General features: G+C 38.4%; 1 protein-coding gene across 20 annotated transcripts in view; it reads left to right on the top strand.

The window, feature by feature from the left end:
- Positions 1-16,664, top strand: part of ptk2ab (protein tyrosine kinase 2ab) — a 75,585-nt gene that overhangs the window by 47,773 nt on the left and 11,148 nt on the right. For 11 of the 20 annotated variants that reach the window (XM_073811587.1, XM_073811583.1, XM_073811580.1 and 8 more), the window contains 8 exons: positions 191-291; positions 1,851-1,940; positions 2,171-2,375; positions 10,786-10,897; positions 13,172-13,292; positions 15,536-15,564; positions 15,936-16,022; positions 16,114-16,260. In XM_073811587.1, the coding sequence (XP_073667688.1) occupies positions 191-291; positions 1,851-1,940; positions 2,171-2,375; positions 10,786-10,897; positions 13,172-13,292; positions 15,536-15,564; positions 15,936-16,022; positions 16,114-16,260 (892 nt within the window). Of the gene's footprint in view, positions 1-190; positions 292-1,850; positions 1,941-2,170; positions 2,376-9,999; positions 10,150-10,785; positions 10,898-13,171; positions 13,293-15,525; positions 15,565-15,935; positions 16,023-16,113; positions 16,261-16,664 lie in introns of those variants that run through there. The other 9 variants (XM_073811586.1, XM_065298236.2, XM_065298238.2 and 6 more) reach the window with 4 other exon arrangements.

The following is a 16,664-nucleotide window of genomic DNA, read 5'->3' on the forward strand; positions in this document are numbered from 1 at the left end:
CATGCTGTCCAAAGCACATAGACATTTACAAATACTGAACACAGATTACTTTCTGTTGAATAATTCTGCTCAAAGGATCTAAATCTATTAGACGTACAAAAAAACATATTTACTATACTGGATATAGAATAAAAAAATCAGCACTTGAAGTTCATCTACTCAGCACTTTTGTAATGTTTCTCTACCTCAGGGACATCGCTGCACGAAATGTTCTGGTGTCTTCGGTGGACTGTGTAAAGCTGGGAGACTTTGGTTTGTCTAGATACATGGAGGACAGCTCTTATTATAAAGGTTTTGATGCTTTCATCAACATATTATCGCTTTTTTTCCTTGGCAGAATGTTGTGATGCTTTATGCATATACAAAGATTATACTTCTTTTTTTGTTGTTGCTTTTTAAAATGGCTATTATTTGTACTCATTGTCATTGATCACAAGATGTTACAGGCCATGGCAATATTATATTATATTTTCATGCCCTGTAACATCTTGTGATCCATAACTATAGCTGTGTCCCATTTCTAAGGCTGCGACCAATTTGAAAAAGATGCTTACAATGGAGGCAAGGCTATTCCGAGATTCATTGCGCACCTGTAGGCTAACGGCTGAACATGACGGCTGGATATTTTAAAATAAAAATTTAAACCTTTGTTAAATTAAGGTGTATTAATCAGAATAAAAGCAATGTGAGGCAATAAATGTAAAGCGCTTTGGATGGCCATGGGTCTATGAAAGTGCTATATAAATACAGTCAATTTACCATAGTTTGTCTCATTTCAGTTTTCTTCATGGCTACCGACCTTCAAAGACCAAGCGCTCGCCTGAGGTTGTGTCCTACGAAGGTCGCCGTTTTAAAATTGGGACATAGCTAATGTAGGGCTCAACATAAAGGACTGCCCGGTGGCCTGGGGCAAGCGTATTCTCATGCAATGTTACCATCGAGACGCGTCGCTCACATTAACTTCTTAGCAGTGTCATGAGGTTTCTCCTACCTTATTGGTTGTTGTGAACAAAAATGTGTGTTGCTTGTTACATCAGCTGGTAGTGCAAAGAGACGTTAAGATGTTGGGTGCACCAGCCAAAAACATACCGGTAATTATTTAAGATTTACTTGGGTAAAACAGACATTTACTTGGGTAAAACACAAAGAAATGATGCAATGTTTCAATTTACAGGTAAAGCAGAGAAGTCGGGAGCCTTTTTCATTGGAACATGTCTGTTGTATATGTATACGATTATATTTTACTTTTAAATTATTCTTTTTAAATATGTGACAGACACTGAGTTTTTTTTTTTTGTGGGGCCGACCAGGACAGTATAAAAAATTATTTACTGTAATGACTACCAAAAAATAAAATAATGTAAAAAAGCTGGAAAAAGACTTCCTGCAATTATTAAATGACCCATATCTACTGCACAATTCTACTGCAGATGAAGCTTTAGTAAAGATGCTGTGTGGCGATTTTAGTGGCATCTAGCGGTGAGATTGCGAATTGCAACCAACGTCTTCGTCCACTGCTCATACCTCCCTTTTGAAACATACAAAGAAGCTATGGTAGCTGCCACAGGACAAACATGCCATCATCTCAGAAAAAAACGTAGTGATGAAACGCCCTGTTGAGCAGTTTGTCTGGTTAGGGCTACTGTAGAAACATGACAAAACTTTTCATGTAAGGGGACACGTGGTGTATGTATAAGTTCTTTAAACATCACTGAAAATGTAGTCATTTATATTATATTGTATTTCTTTCAAAATATCTTTCTTATAATTATACACTACATTTTTGAGCTTTAATTATAAAATATTTTACAACATTTTTACAAAAAATTCCCGTCTTTCTCTTTTTGCAGCCTCTAAAGGAAAACTACCTATTAAATGGATGGCGCCGGAGTCAATAAACTTCAGACGTTTTACCTCAGCTAGCGACGTGTGGATGTTTGGTAAGTTTATTGCTGTGAATCATGTTCAGTATATCCTAATGGACTACGCAGTGATGCTTACCAAGACTTTCCATTAGCAAAATTTGTTTAATCCATCCAAGACCTCTAGATTGTTTAGAAAATGAACCAAGGGTCTTGTCTGTGTGTAGCACAGTGTGTCGAGTTAAAATTAGAATTTTTTTATAACATATGTAAAAGAGGAAAATAAAGCTTTCTGTGTGTATGTTTAGGAGTGTGTATGTGGGAGATTCTGATGTACGGAGTAAAGCCATTCCAGGGTGTGAAAAATAACGACGTGATTGGGCGGATCGAGAACGGTGAACGTCTGGCTATGCCACCCAGCTGCCCACCGACCCTCTACAGCCTGATGACTAAGTGCTGGGCGTATGACCCCAGCAAAAGACCCAGATTCACCGAGCTCAAAGCTCAACTAAGGTCAGTCCACATGACTTTGCTTTGTAAAATTTAAAGTAGGAAAAGATCAGCACAAAGTCAATATGCTCTTTAAGGAAAACACCACCATTTTACAATATTTTACTATGTTTTTACTTCAACTTAGACAAATTAATACATACCTGTCTTTATTTAATTTGTGCACTTAATCTTTGTACAGTGCATCGTGAATGTGTTAGCATTCATTCATTCCTTAGGATCACAACAGGGATGAATTTAGAAGCCACCAAACACTTCCATGTTTTCCCTATTTAAAGCGGAGTAGTTACACGAGTAAGTATGGTGGCACAAAACAAAATGTGGCAATTTTTTTAAGCGAATTCTATGAGAAGTTGTGCTTTAAAAGTGTATATTTAGGGCCCGAGCACACCGGGGTGTGAGGACCCTATTGTTCTTCAAGGAGTTATTATTATAATTTTTTTTCTTTTTCTTCTCCGACTTCAGCGGGACTTTAGAGGGCCTAAACATACTCGAAAACTCATGAAATTTTGCACAGATGTCAAGAGTGGTGAAAATTTAAGTGTGGTGTGGGCTTTGGAATTAGGCGTGGGAAAATGGCTCTATAGCGCCACCTACAAATTTTCAACGAAGCAGCCCTCGGACTGTGTTTAACGTACAATTACGAAATTTGGTACGCTTCTGTAGCATGACAAGACCTACAAAAAAGTCTCTTGGAGCGAAGCCGTAAACCAAACAGGAAGTCAGCTATTCAGAGTTATTTTTGTGATTTGGGCGCAGTTTTTGTCATTTCCAGGCGTCATACTTTAACTAACTCCTCCTACAGTTTTCGTAGGATCATCTTCATATTTGGTGAGTGTCATCTTAAGGCCTTTGTGATGCTAAATTGCGAAGGATTTGACTCTACGTAAAAATTTGTGTCGGTTCTGGCCTGACAAAGTTTGATGTTTTCCCATGAAACAGGAAGTTGCTGGAACTCATGCATACAATGTCCGATCTGTCCCAAATTTCACATGATTGCTAAGAGTCCTGACCTGAACACATCTACATAACAATTTTCATTTATAGCCATAGCGCCACCAGCTGGAAACCTGAAGGAACATGTTTTAGCGCCACTTTCAAATATTCACTGAAGCAGCCCTTGGACTGTGTTTAATGTACATGTACGAATTTCGGTATGCTCATGTTTTATTACAAGCCCTACAAAACAGTCTCTTGAAGCAACGCCCTACACCAAACAGGAAGTCAGCTAATTTGAATTATTTCTCAGATTTTGGCTCAGTTTTTCTCATTTCCAGCAGTCATACTTTAACTAACTCCTCCTACAGTTTTCGTCGGTTCATCATCATATTTGGCGAGTCTCATCTTAAGGCCTTTGTGATGCTAAATTGCGAAGGATTTGATTCTATGTTAAAATTTGTGTCTGTTTCGGCCAGCCAAAGTTTGATGTTTCTCTATGAAACAGGTTGCTGGAACTCAGGCATACAGTGTCCGATCTGTCCCAAACTTCACATGATTTCTAAGAGTCCTGACCTGAACACATCTACATGTCAATAGTCACTTATGGTTATAGCGCCACCAGCTGGCAACAGGAAGTGACATGTTTACAATGATTATGCAATGTCTGATCTGTCCCAAACTTCACATGATTAATAAGAGTCCTGGACTAAACACATCTACAGTCACTTATGATGCCAATAGTCAGTTATGGTCATAGCGCCACCAGCTGGTAACAGGAAGTAACATGTTTACAATGATAATGCAATGTCGGATTTGTCCCAAACTTCACATTAGAGCCCGACCGATATGCATTTTTTGGGGCCGATGCCGATACAGATATTAGGGTAAAAAAAAAAGACAGATAACGGTATATCGGCCGATATTCTTTATGTGTATATTATAGTACAGTACACATATACTACAGTATATTATACTACAGCAGGCTACTGTACATATAATACACTATATACATTAACAGAATATACTATATATAAATACTTTTTTTGCAATGATCACTCACAAATGTGGTGATCAAACACTTAAAATGACGTGACAAAGATATGTAATATAGGCAGGTGTGCTTTACAAGTTAACAATAAACTTTATTATCCAAAATGATTCTAATATAAGTGCACAAAACAGTAAACTTGACTAATTATAAATAACTTTAAAACACAAACAAAACAATATACATATAACTTAAATGATTGTCAGTTTTGACGAGAATAATGTTATATTGGGCTTATTTTGAAAATATAAGAGAGTCCTGAACTGAACACATCTTCATGTCAATAGTCACTTATAGTTATAGCGCCACCAGCTGGCAACAGGAAGTGACATGTTAACAATGATTATGCAATGTCGGATTTGTTCCAAACTTCACATGAGTGATAAGAGTCCTGAACTGAATACATCTTCATGTCAATAGTCACTTATGGTCATAGCGCCACCAGCTGGCAACAGGAAGTGACATGTTTACACTAATTATGCAATGTCTGATCAGTCACAAACTCCACATGATTGATAAGAGTCCTGGACTGAACACATCTACACGCCAATAGTCACTTATAGTTATAGTGCCACCAGCTGGCAACAGGAAGTGACATGTTTACAATGATTATGCATTGTCTGATCTGTCCCAAACTTTACATAATTGACAAGAGTCCAGGACTGAACACATCTACATGCCAATAGTCACTTATGGCCATAGCGCCACCTGCTGGCAACAAGAAGTAACATGTTTTACACTGATTATTCAAAGTCAGATCTGCCCTACATTTTACATGATCAATAAGAGTCCTGGGCTGAACACATCTACGTGCCAATATTTACATGTACTCACTCACTCTCTCTCTCTCTTTCTTTCTCTCTCTCTCTCTCTCTCTCATGCTATCTTACACGATGCTACCTCGCTGTAATTTGTAATTAGCAACAGGAAATGTGGCACATTATACTACACTTTTAAATAGTTCACCTATGTTTACATGCTTAAATGCGTATTTACTACTGTTCCCTTAATTCTTATGCCACGGCGTGGCGGTGTCATGTGTGCGAGGGCCCTTCCATCACTGCTTGCAGTTTTAATTGTTATTTTTATTGTCAAAAATGACAATCGTTTCGCTAGATAAGACCCTTATGCCTCGTTTGAGATCGTTTATAGTCTTTTGAAACTCCGTTGAAAAAAACTGTTAAGTGTTGATTTAAGTGTTAATTGTTGGGCTCTATTAAAGTCCATTAAAATGAGAAAAATTCTGCAATGTTTTCCTCAAAAAACATAATTTCTTCTCGACTGAACAAAGAAAGACATCAACATTTTGGATGACATGGTGGTGAGTAAATTATCTGGATTTTTCTTTTAAGAAAATGGAATATTCCTTTAAGGTTTGGCACATTTCATGCTTAAAGAATAGGTAGTGCTGTTAGTCAAGTAGTGTTTTGCAGAAAACAGTAGAGGGTGCTGTAATGCTAGCAAGATTAGATGGTTGGTTGGGTGGTTTTTCAGTAAAGGATGTGTCAAGTCTGACACATTTAACTGGTAATAGTGGGGCGGTGCAAGTTCAAGCCCATCTTAGGTCCAATTTTAAAGGAAGTTGAAACACTTTAGTCATGACCCACCCACTGGCTGTCTATGACACTTCCCGTCTGGACCTGATTTGAAATGGCAACTATGAGGAAAAACACACTCCCTCTCTCTTTATCTTTCTTTGACTCGGTCAGGCACGTGCACACACACACATACTCGCAGGCAGACCCAAAAAAGGAATCTCTATGGCATGCAGCTGTTTGGAAAGCATCCTTCGTAATGCAGTAGTCTAACTTCCCAAAATGTCTCTTCATGTCCATACATGCAGTCAATTCCCATATAACCGCTCAAAAATGAAGGAAAAATTACCTCAGCTGCACCCCATGACAGACAAACATTACTCTGATTGCCTCATAATATGAAGAATCTTTCTGCCTTGAGCAAAAACATTCAAGCATCACACCCAAAACAGATTTGAAAACACTGGACATTTATTTGATCTCACATTAGAGATCCCTACCTGTGAAAACCCAGCTAAACCCAGTCGTATTTAATGCTATTTACATAAATCATCCTAAATAGTGTAAAGACAATTGTGAAATTATAACCTTGATATCTTTAATATATTGACTGTGTAAGGTTATGACAATGATTAAAAATCAAATGTTGATCCTATTCTTATAATTAGTTTGAGACTTTAGCCTGGATTTTACAGTCCGGGTCACAAATGTCTCTGAGGTAGATACTGTATATATTATCAAATCTTAATTTCTTCACCAAATCTTAAAAAATAAGTTATAGTTGCCTTTAGGAGTGGATTTATGGAAATGCATATTAGACAAGTCTCCCTCTCCCCCCACCACCCTTCCAGTATTAATTTTGCTATACATTACATTGAGGCACATCTGTTTCTAGGAGACCCTGTAAATATTTGCGCTTTGAATTTATAACAACGATTGGTGTTAAAATGATCAGCGCTCCGGCTTAGTCAATATCCTCTTGTGGTTATAAAGGAAACCACCGAGATGATGTATTCTTCAGCTTTAAATTGTGGTTAGTTTTTAAGGTACATTTATGGACTTTATTGCGTCAACATGATTAGTGTAGATGAGGTTTGTGTTAAAGAGCTCTCCATTTACGATCATGAAATGAAAGGCGGTTTGTGTACTTTCAGCATAACTGATTGTAATAAAGATTAAATAAAAGATAACCCAAGAGTCTGACACACAAGATGATTAAGTCATTTTAAATGGAAATTGTTTTCAATGATTTTTTAAACGTAATTAATTGTTAAAGGAAAGTAGATGGCAAGCATAATCAGGAATGATTTTTTATTCATCTGCACACTCAGACTGCATAATCAGCTATGAAGTGAAAGAACAGAAGTGCTGTATCCATGAATTTCTCGTACTACATGATGATAAAATATACAGCATACCCAGCAAGCCATTTTGGCTAAAACAAGGCAAAATTTGGGCTGTCAGTAAAAGTCTAATAGACGTCTAACCATAGCCCAAGAATAGACAATGCATACATTATACGTTTAGAAGAAACGAAAGCTGTTGACTTTGCTTACATTATGGAATATTGTGCTTCTTCAAGTTATTTAGGCAAAAATGCATGTAACCAAATTCAAGGTTTTTTAGGGTAGAAATGGGTTACTCGTAGCCGGACTGTATTGGGTCTTCTTTAGTTAGCCGTCATTCAGCATTGGGGCTTAGAAGTGATGGTGAAAGGTAACGGTATACCTCAGTGTCTGGCTGCGTCAGAAATCACATACTTTGACAGTAGTAGTGCTGCCTCACGATTAGTTGCGACCACTGATCTATATAAATGACTGGATTGCGCATAGAATGCTTGACGTAACTGCGTGAGGTGAAGCCAGCGCAGAGTTCGAGCCGCCATCTTGGTATTCCCAACCGGCAGAGAGCGTCATTGACTTCCATTCAAAATCATGATCAAAATTTACCCCCTTTACAGCGTATCAGTTACACAAGGTTAATTTTTAGGATATGTGTACGTTAATTATTTGTTAATTCTGGTGTTATATGCAATGTTTATGTTTTAATCTGGCTGGATAATGGATTTATAAAAAAACGTTAAGGTGAGTGTGTCTGTTGCATTTGTTAATGACACGGGTATAAATAAAGTTTTTTTTTGACATTCAGCTACACTGTGACGGTCAGCGTTATTTCTCTAAATAAGTTTAGGTAACTTGTAAGTTTAGATAACATAATTACAAAATTAGCAAATTATTGCATGCACATACGGTACAAAGCATGATTATTTATTTAGATTTCAGAATGAGCGCGTTTATTGTCATTAATACTAAATATGCTGCGGTCTGTCTGCTGATCTGATACTGTAATAAAGATGAATGTATAATAACTGATTAAAACGCAAAATGTACAATTTTCAGTAAATAACCATTTACATGCTTAGGACGTTTGTGTTGTAATAATGTACAGGGTAACTTCACATATAAAAATGAAGACGAGTAAAGTGATGTTTTATCATTAAAATCTGATCACGTCCATTGATTTAATAGAACGTTTGGGTATACCAACATGGCGGCGCGGTGGCTTCACAAGTGTGACGTCATGCGCAATCCAGTCATTTATATAGATCAGTGGTTGCGACCAATTGTTTGCAGAATAAAAGTTTTGTTTACATAATATATGTGTGTGTACTGTGTATAATAGGGATGCACCGAAAGGATTTTTTTGGACCGATACCGATTTAAACAGACAACTTCTGGTCGATACCAATGCCGATACCGGTATTAAACACTTGTATACAATACTATACATTTGGTCTATTAGCTAGTTTATTGCTGCATCAAATTATTTTTACTGAACATGGATTGGATCTAATTAACATTCAACTGACCAACATAATAAGAGAGGCACAAATTAAGCTCAAACAAATATAATAAGACAACATGACATCCTTCAAAGGTGGTTTTGCTGTTCAGCATTTCTTTTTTAAACAACATTAACTCATTTTTTACATATAATGGATTTCTTTAATAAACATAAATAATGCCAGTGCTATTGCTTTAAACAGAGTATATATATTGCTACTTCAAAAAAAGTTGGACTTCTTTTCCCCCACTAAAGTGCAGTCTGTTTCTTTTATTGTCCAAGACATTTGAGCCAGCTCAACAAAGGTTTTCTGTCTGTGCTTAAGTATAGTGCACACCAGAACATTAAATAATTTTAATTGAACAACAGACATGCAACTCATTGCCTTTATGCGGTTAATTAATAAACAGTCGGTATCGGCCTTTCTCGTGCTTTTGCCGATATGCCGATGGTTTCAAATTCATCAAAAATCGGCCGATAAATATCGGTGGCCGATACATCGGTGCTTCACTAGTGTATAATAATGATGTTATTATAAATACACACACATACATGTATACTTTTAAGAAAAAAATATATTTATATAAAAATATTTATATATAATACAGATAAATATAAACATAAACATATATACACATGCAAATGTTTCTTAATTATATGTTTGTGTTTTTATACATAATTATTATACACAGTACACCCACATATATTATGTAAACAAAAACTTTTATTCTGCAAACGATTAGGCGTGAATAATTGTGAGGCAGCACTAGACAGTAGGTCATCGATGGTTAAAACAGTACGTTCTATGTAATATGAATATGGATAGTATGAATTTGAACATACTACATTCGCAATGTTGAAACAACACGTGACATACGTCGTCATTACAACAAGTTAATCGTTAACTGGAATGACATTAAACTAGCGCAATTTAACCATAAGGGACAGCTGTTAAATATATGTATTTGCATTTGAATAGAGCTGTGTTACCGCTTTTGGAATTTTTTAATACAACAATGCCCCTCAGTCTTTTGGGATAGTAAAGTGTCTATCGAATGAACACTTCGGGATCTTGCTGGAAGTGGAAGGTCATCCGAGCACTTTTTGTCTACTGGTTTTGGAGTACTATAAATTAAACACTATATAGTAGTGCTGAGCACTAGAGGTCTGGATTGATCAGAACAGGTGTCCCTTTTGTTTATCCTACATCTCTCTTCTCTATCCACACACATGGGCTCGGTCAGAGATAATAGAGTTTCCAGAAATAGTCTCTCAGAGAGTCAAGCCATGAGGCAGCTCGCATTCTCTCGCCACTAAGACCTTCACGCTTTGGCATTCGCACCTCCTGTGTCTCTGTAGTCACCTCTGAAAGCGAGACTAGGACCTTTACAGAAAACATTCAGGCTGTGTGGTGAGTTTAAGGGTCATTGATAACTTATTAAGCATTTATTGTTTAAGTTTGAAAGATGCCTGTGTGTGTTTAATTGAGGGGATGCACCATAAAGCTGTATACGCATGAAGGTGATTCACAGTGCATATGGGGTGTAAGAGCTCAACGCGAGGATCTCAAAATAATTTTTTATGATGTTGGCAAACACTTTTATCCAAAGCTGTCTGTCGTATCACATCTATGTATGTGTTAAGAGGATTAAGAACAATAGTATGTGGGCTGTCTGACGTTACTTCAAGCGTGTCATGATGTCTCTGATTGTGTAATATGATGAATAGCGTTTCAGAAACGATGCCAGGATTCGGCAACAGCTGCTGAAATCTCCATTACTCTGTGTTGACTCTCTGCATTGACTCTACCTTTCACAATCAGTTAGCTGGAAATGTCTTTCATATATGTAATCATTACTCACCGTTTTTATAGAAGAGCTTTAGTTTTACCACATTTAGAGGGTGGTTATAAAGTAAGCTGAACTAACTTATTTACTCCTCTGGATCTCTCAAGCTGATCAGTTCAGGATTTTAAGGTGTCACCCAGTCAGCTGCTTTAAAGATACATGATGTTATTTGTTAACGCCATCTACCAATATGTGTGCAGCACGATTCTCGCAGAAGAGAAGGCTCAACAGGAGGAGCGCAGCCGAATGGAGATGAGAAGACAGGTCCCCGTTTCCTGGGACTCGGGGGGATCGGATGAGGCGCCACCCAAAGTAAGTAGCTGCTCTGAACTGTGCCACATATTTTGTTCAGCCAGTTTGATTAAAATGAGCTGTCTTGACGTATAATATCTACACTGATGTTACTAAGAAGCAATATGTGCTTTATTCATTGGAATGTTCAAGTCTTTGCCGATTTTACATTTTATGGCAGCTTGAGTTCCTCCTAAATGGCAGATTTACTGCTAAGGTTAAAAGGTTAGCAGCGTGTCACCATTTGTTGCTTCAGCACATGGTGGCTATGCAAGAGCGTCTGTGTGTGTTAGTCTGATGTTTTCAAAAGTGAAGTACACTAGGTGAAGCACTAGAGAAAGTTCCCTGTAACTATTGTCTAAGCTGTGTTTTGTGTTATAATGTGCTATGCCTACAGTTTTGTTCATAGAGCAGCACTGTTTAGCAGCAAATGAAGGGTTAAAATGTTTATTCAGAACAAGCTGCTATTTTTAAAGAAATGGTTCACCCAAGTATAAAAATTCATGTTTTACTCGCCCTTCTTCTCCAGATGTATATGCCTTTCATTCTTTAGTAATATAATTGTTATCATTAAAGTAATTGAAATGCAGATTTATACATCAAATAAGCCTTCCATTGATGTATGGTTTGTTAAAATAGGACCACATTTGGCCAGGATACAACTATTTGAAAAATCTAAATATTGAGAAAATCACCCTTAAAGTTGTCCAAATAAAGTCACTTACAACTGCATCCACTCACGAAAATAAAGTTTTGATATATTTAGAGTAGTAAATTTACTTAGTATCTTCATGGAACATGATCTTTACTTTATATGCTAATGATTTTTGGCATAAAGAAAAATCCATAATTAACGGTGTATTTTTTAGTTTTTGCTACAAATATACCCATGCATTTAAAGAGCAACTATGGTCAGATTCTACATTTCCTTTGTTATGTAAGTGTGTATTAGTACATGTTAATTATATGCAAAAGGTACAAACCCTAAAGTAAACGATAATGTGAGTTATCTCTTTTCTTGGACTACAACAAACACACAGATTGTAGGCAACAGTTTACTTCCTGGGCCGGTTGACGTGGACAAGATCGACATTATCATAATTCCTGCTTTTGTTAATATGTATCAGAGATTTTTGGGGCACATAAATGATTCTAATCCTTGGGTGAACTAACCCTTTAATTGATAAGAGCAGCCTTTCATTTATTATCTGGAACATGAAACAAAATCGACCATTATTGATCAAATAATCAAAACCTCAGTTAAATGAATGGGCTGCTTAATGAATATCATTATGTTTGACACGATTTTAAACTCCTGTGTCCTCTGCTGCTCTCATTACGGTGATTGATAGGCCTGGCTGAGCTCCCTCCCTCTATTCTCTCTGTGTGTGGTTTACTCTTACTTTCCTTCCTTCTCTTTCCATCTGTGGCTGTCAGACCCCTCAACCATCCTGCCCAGGTGCTGATGTCTGTGTGTGTGTTTGTGTTTTCAGGGGTATAATGAACCTGTTTTGAATGAGGCAGTGGTGCATTTAAAGAAAAATTAAGCCATTTTTAATGTGGCATTTATGCGTGTTGGAGGTCATTGAGTATGTGTTATAAATAGTTATTTGCAGCGATGCCATAGTAGAACAATGTTTGGTTCCCCATAGAACTTTGACTGAAAAGATTTTTTATTAAACCATACAGCCAATAATAGTTCATCTATGCCATCATGTACAGTAGCACCTTTATTTTTAAGAGTGTGGTCTAATGGTACAGTTTTTGTTTTGTCCCCTGTGATGTAAATAAGCTTGATGCTTCTCTGTGATTCACGTCTTGTTGCTTTAACCGGTCACATGTGCATCTGTGCTTATGTCTGCATTCTTCTCCATGCTTTTCTAAACATCTGCTTTTGTCATCCCTTTTGTTTGTGCCGTGTTCTCTTTATGTCAAATGGGATCGTCTTTCACTGTATGCGTGTGTGTGTAGCCCTCCCGCAGACGTCCCCTCCAGCACAGCTTCAGTATGGATTGTCTGTCTGCTTCTCCACGCCCCACACAGCATCCTTTTGGTTCCCAGGTTTCCCTTTGCTTCCGCCAACCTGAGCACTCCGAGACGTCTAACTCATATCTGGGGCAATGCAACAAAACAGTTATTAACCAATCACCTCACGTACAGTCTCACCAAAGCCCTCCCCTTCAAACCCCTACTAATACACGACAGCTTAACGTTCAGAGCAGCCCATTCCCGCAAGCTCAGACGCAGCTTCTGCTTCAACCATTACCGTTGCACTGCTCCCTGCTTTTCCCCCAGGGTCCCTGGAGGAGACCCCCTATCCCCCCCAGTGCCACCCAGCCTGCTTTCTTCGACCCCTACTATCCTTCCATGCAACAGCTGAGCCTGAACCATGTGCACTGCAGACCCTCACAGGCAGGTGTGCTAGGACTGTTTTAAGGGCATATTGATTTGCACAAGTGCCTTAACTTTAACATACAAATTTTAAGTTAGGTGTTTAGTGGTAAAGTACAGCAGTATTTAGTGGGTGTCCTGGAGAGCAACTGTCCTATAGAGTTTGGTTCTAAACTTAATCAAACCCACCTTTCTGTAATTGTCAAGGAATGCTTAAGATCTTGGTCAACTGCTTCAAATGTGTTTGTTTAGGATTGTAGCTTAACTGTGTAGGACAGATATCCTCCAGGTACAGAATTACACTTCAGCAGTGTTAACTGCTATGACTCTGAGGCTGTGTCTGAAAGCTAAAAAAAAAATGCTGCCTTCAGAGAATGCATTCCAAGGCGGGGCGGCACAAAGGCACATCCGATCCCAAGGGTTGCAATCCTTCATTGCCTTTGATATCCCTGTGCATGTGCGTAATTTTGTTCGGCTCAAGGTATTTGGAGGTGCCTTTGTGTGCAAAGCGCTTTTTGTGTTAAACTCTACCTGTGAAATCACTTTGTGATAAGGCGTTGAAGCAACAAGTAAGCTGCCTAAGCTTTTGGACGCAGCCTGAGTCTTAGTGACCCTTCAGGACTTAAAGCGATACTCCAGCCAAATATCAAAATTACCCCGTGATTTACCCTCCCTTAAGCCGTCCAAGATACACAAGTCCATCATCTTTCAGACAAACACATTTGGAGTTATTTTATTTAAAGGAACAGTATGTAAGAAATTTATATCAATTGATCATTAAATGGCCCTGAAATGTCACTAGATATTAAGAAATCATTTTCATTTCAAATACTTATATCACTGACAACAGTGGTATAACCAGGATATTGTCATTTGAAAAGTGGAGTTGCAGCCCTCAACTGATGTTTATGTTGTCGTTTTGTATATTGGCCACCAGCTGTGTGATTGCAGTGCCAGTTTTAGCCACATGTTTTGTGATTGCAATACCAGTTTTGGCCACAATCCTACATACTGTTCCTTTAAATGTCTTTGCTCTTCCAAGCTCTCCAAGATGGCGTTGTTACCTGAAGCTAGTTATTATAGTTTATAAAGTTTGAAAAGTTGATATTTTTAGGGCTGTGCAAAAAATCACCTGTGATTCTCATGTGTGTTTAATCAGTTAAGCCTGTTTCTTGATTAGTGGTAAATTGCCATCACCTGCTTTCAGATGGAGCAGCATTTACTACACAGAGTCATAGTTCACGAGAAGCTAGGCAAAATCGTATAGATTATAGGAGTCGATTTTCCTCGATAATGAACATGATTTTGCCTAGCTTCTCTGTGAACTACTAGCCTTGCTAACACCAGACCAGTCTCATAGAGAATGAGACGTGGTCTGGGAACCACATGCTCATTTTCTCGTATTTGAGGCATGGTTTACGAATGCCCAGAGCCGTTTTTTGGGCGCTACGAATGTCTGTCAAATGCGTCTGTACTTGAAAATTTAAATACGGATGGCGCAGATTGAGTTGAAAGATCTGTTAAATTGTCCAACTTTTTGCCGCCTCTCCTGCGTCTGGTGTGAACGCACAGTAAGAGCCATGTGGATTACTTTTGTGAAGGATGGATGCACTTTTTTGGGGGTTTAATGTCCGAGGTTCCATGATCCCTGTTTTCTACCGTTATAAAGCTTGGAAGAGTAAGGACATTTACTAAAATAATTCCAAATGTTTTCGTCTTAAAGTTAATGGACATGTGTATCTCGAACAGCTTGATGGTAAGTAAATCATGGGATAATTTTGATATTTCGCTGGAGTATCCCTTAAAGGCTCTTGTTATTATAAATCAGCTTTAGACCATTTTAGACATGATCATAGGTCATTTTGGGCTTAAACAGGTTGAAACTTACAGATAATGGTCCAGTGTGGAAAACTGCATGTTGCTACTTCAATGCATGCCAACTAAATATAGGATTGAAGTGTGACATGGCTGAAATTAAGACTTGCTGTGTGGTTGTGTGTATCTCTTCTATTTTGCATCATAGACAGCAGGTGTATTTAAAAAATGCAGACAGTTGTAAAAACCCTTCTGTAAAACATCACTCCAGTGTTCCTGAATTTGATTTGCTTGGAAGGTTTTAAAGTCATTTTGAAAAATCTAAACCTGCCCGCTTACCCTCATTTAAACACTTCTGTCATGTGTTATGTGTGTTACTGTTGTGTTACTCTGTTATCACCTACTTTTCTCCTCTTCCTTTTTTCTCCTCTGCTCATCTGGAGCTGTGGTCAGTCGACTCTCTCTATGAAAGGGTTTACAAGGTAGATCAGTCCTTCTGCTGTTTTCCGCCCACAGCTGAGCACGGAGTATCCCAACCAGTCGGACGAGGACTGCCTCCTGCCAATCAGCTTTCATTGTTCAATCTCATCCCTATAAAATCTAATTCCCGTCCTCTCTCATGCAGTAACATTTCAGAAATAACGAATGCGTTTGGGTTATTGTTTAACTAACTGCTTGCATTTTGTTCGGCCATTTTGATTTTTCCCTTCAACAGCCTGAAATCCTTATCCACACAAAACATACATGGATTTTGTGTGCATCTGTTGGACCGTTTTTAACAGCATTTGCTAACCTTAAACTTGCTTATCGAAATGTATACTAGCGGAATGACAAAGTTTGTGTGTGGTTACAGCCCAGTCGACCTGGATACCCAAGTCCCAGATCTAGTGAAGGGTTTTACCCAAGTCCTCAGCACATTGGCCAGCACAATCATTATCAGGTATGGTGCTGCTTGTATTCATGTAGACTGTATGGTTGAATACTGTATGTAAAGCATGTTAATTTGACTTGTGTGCATTGGTCTGCCGTAGATGGGAGGGCACTCAGACCCCCGTGGTTTGCTTACTGTACCCGGTGGGTTGTACCCTCCACAGGGCGCCGGCACGGGACTTGATCCGCATGACAGCTGGAACCATCGCAGAACTGCTCAGGATCACATGTGGAACCCTGGCATGGAGGTGAGAAAAGAGAGCTGTTTCCTGACTACTGAAATCTAAAACTCTGTTACAAAAGTTCTGCACAATTAAGAGCGTTGCCACTTGAGTGACGCTTGAACAGCCACTGCTGTCACTTGAGTTGAGCTAGGGGCCGTGGTTTCAGCAACCAACCACCTCAGCTTCACCCACATCCTGTCTCTTTTCCCATTTTCGGATATCCACGAGGGATGCGCGGCCAAGATGGCGACTATCTTCAGAAACCAATGGGTCACTACGTCCATTTTTTTTACAGTCTATGGTGTTTACGCAGCATTACAGATTTCACATTTTGTGCTTTATCTCTATGCATACCTCCGCTTTTCCATTTCTATCATTCGCTTTAGTAGTTGTTTATGCAAGTAATAAACAGCATAGCTCCCACTGTA

The sequence above is a fragment of the Paramisgurnus dabryanus genome, chromosome 13 (assembly GCF_030506205.2).
Source record: "Paramisgurnus dabryanus chromosome 13, PD_genome_1.1, whole genome shotgun sequence".
NCBI classification, from domain to species: Eukaryota; Metazoa; Chordata; class Actinopteri; order Cypriniformes; family Cobitidae; genus Paramisgurnus; species Paramisgurnus dabryanus.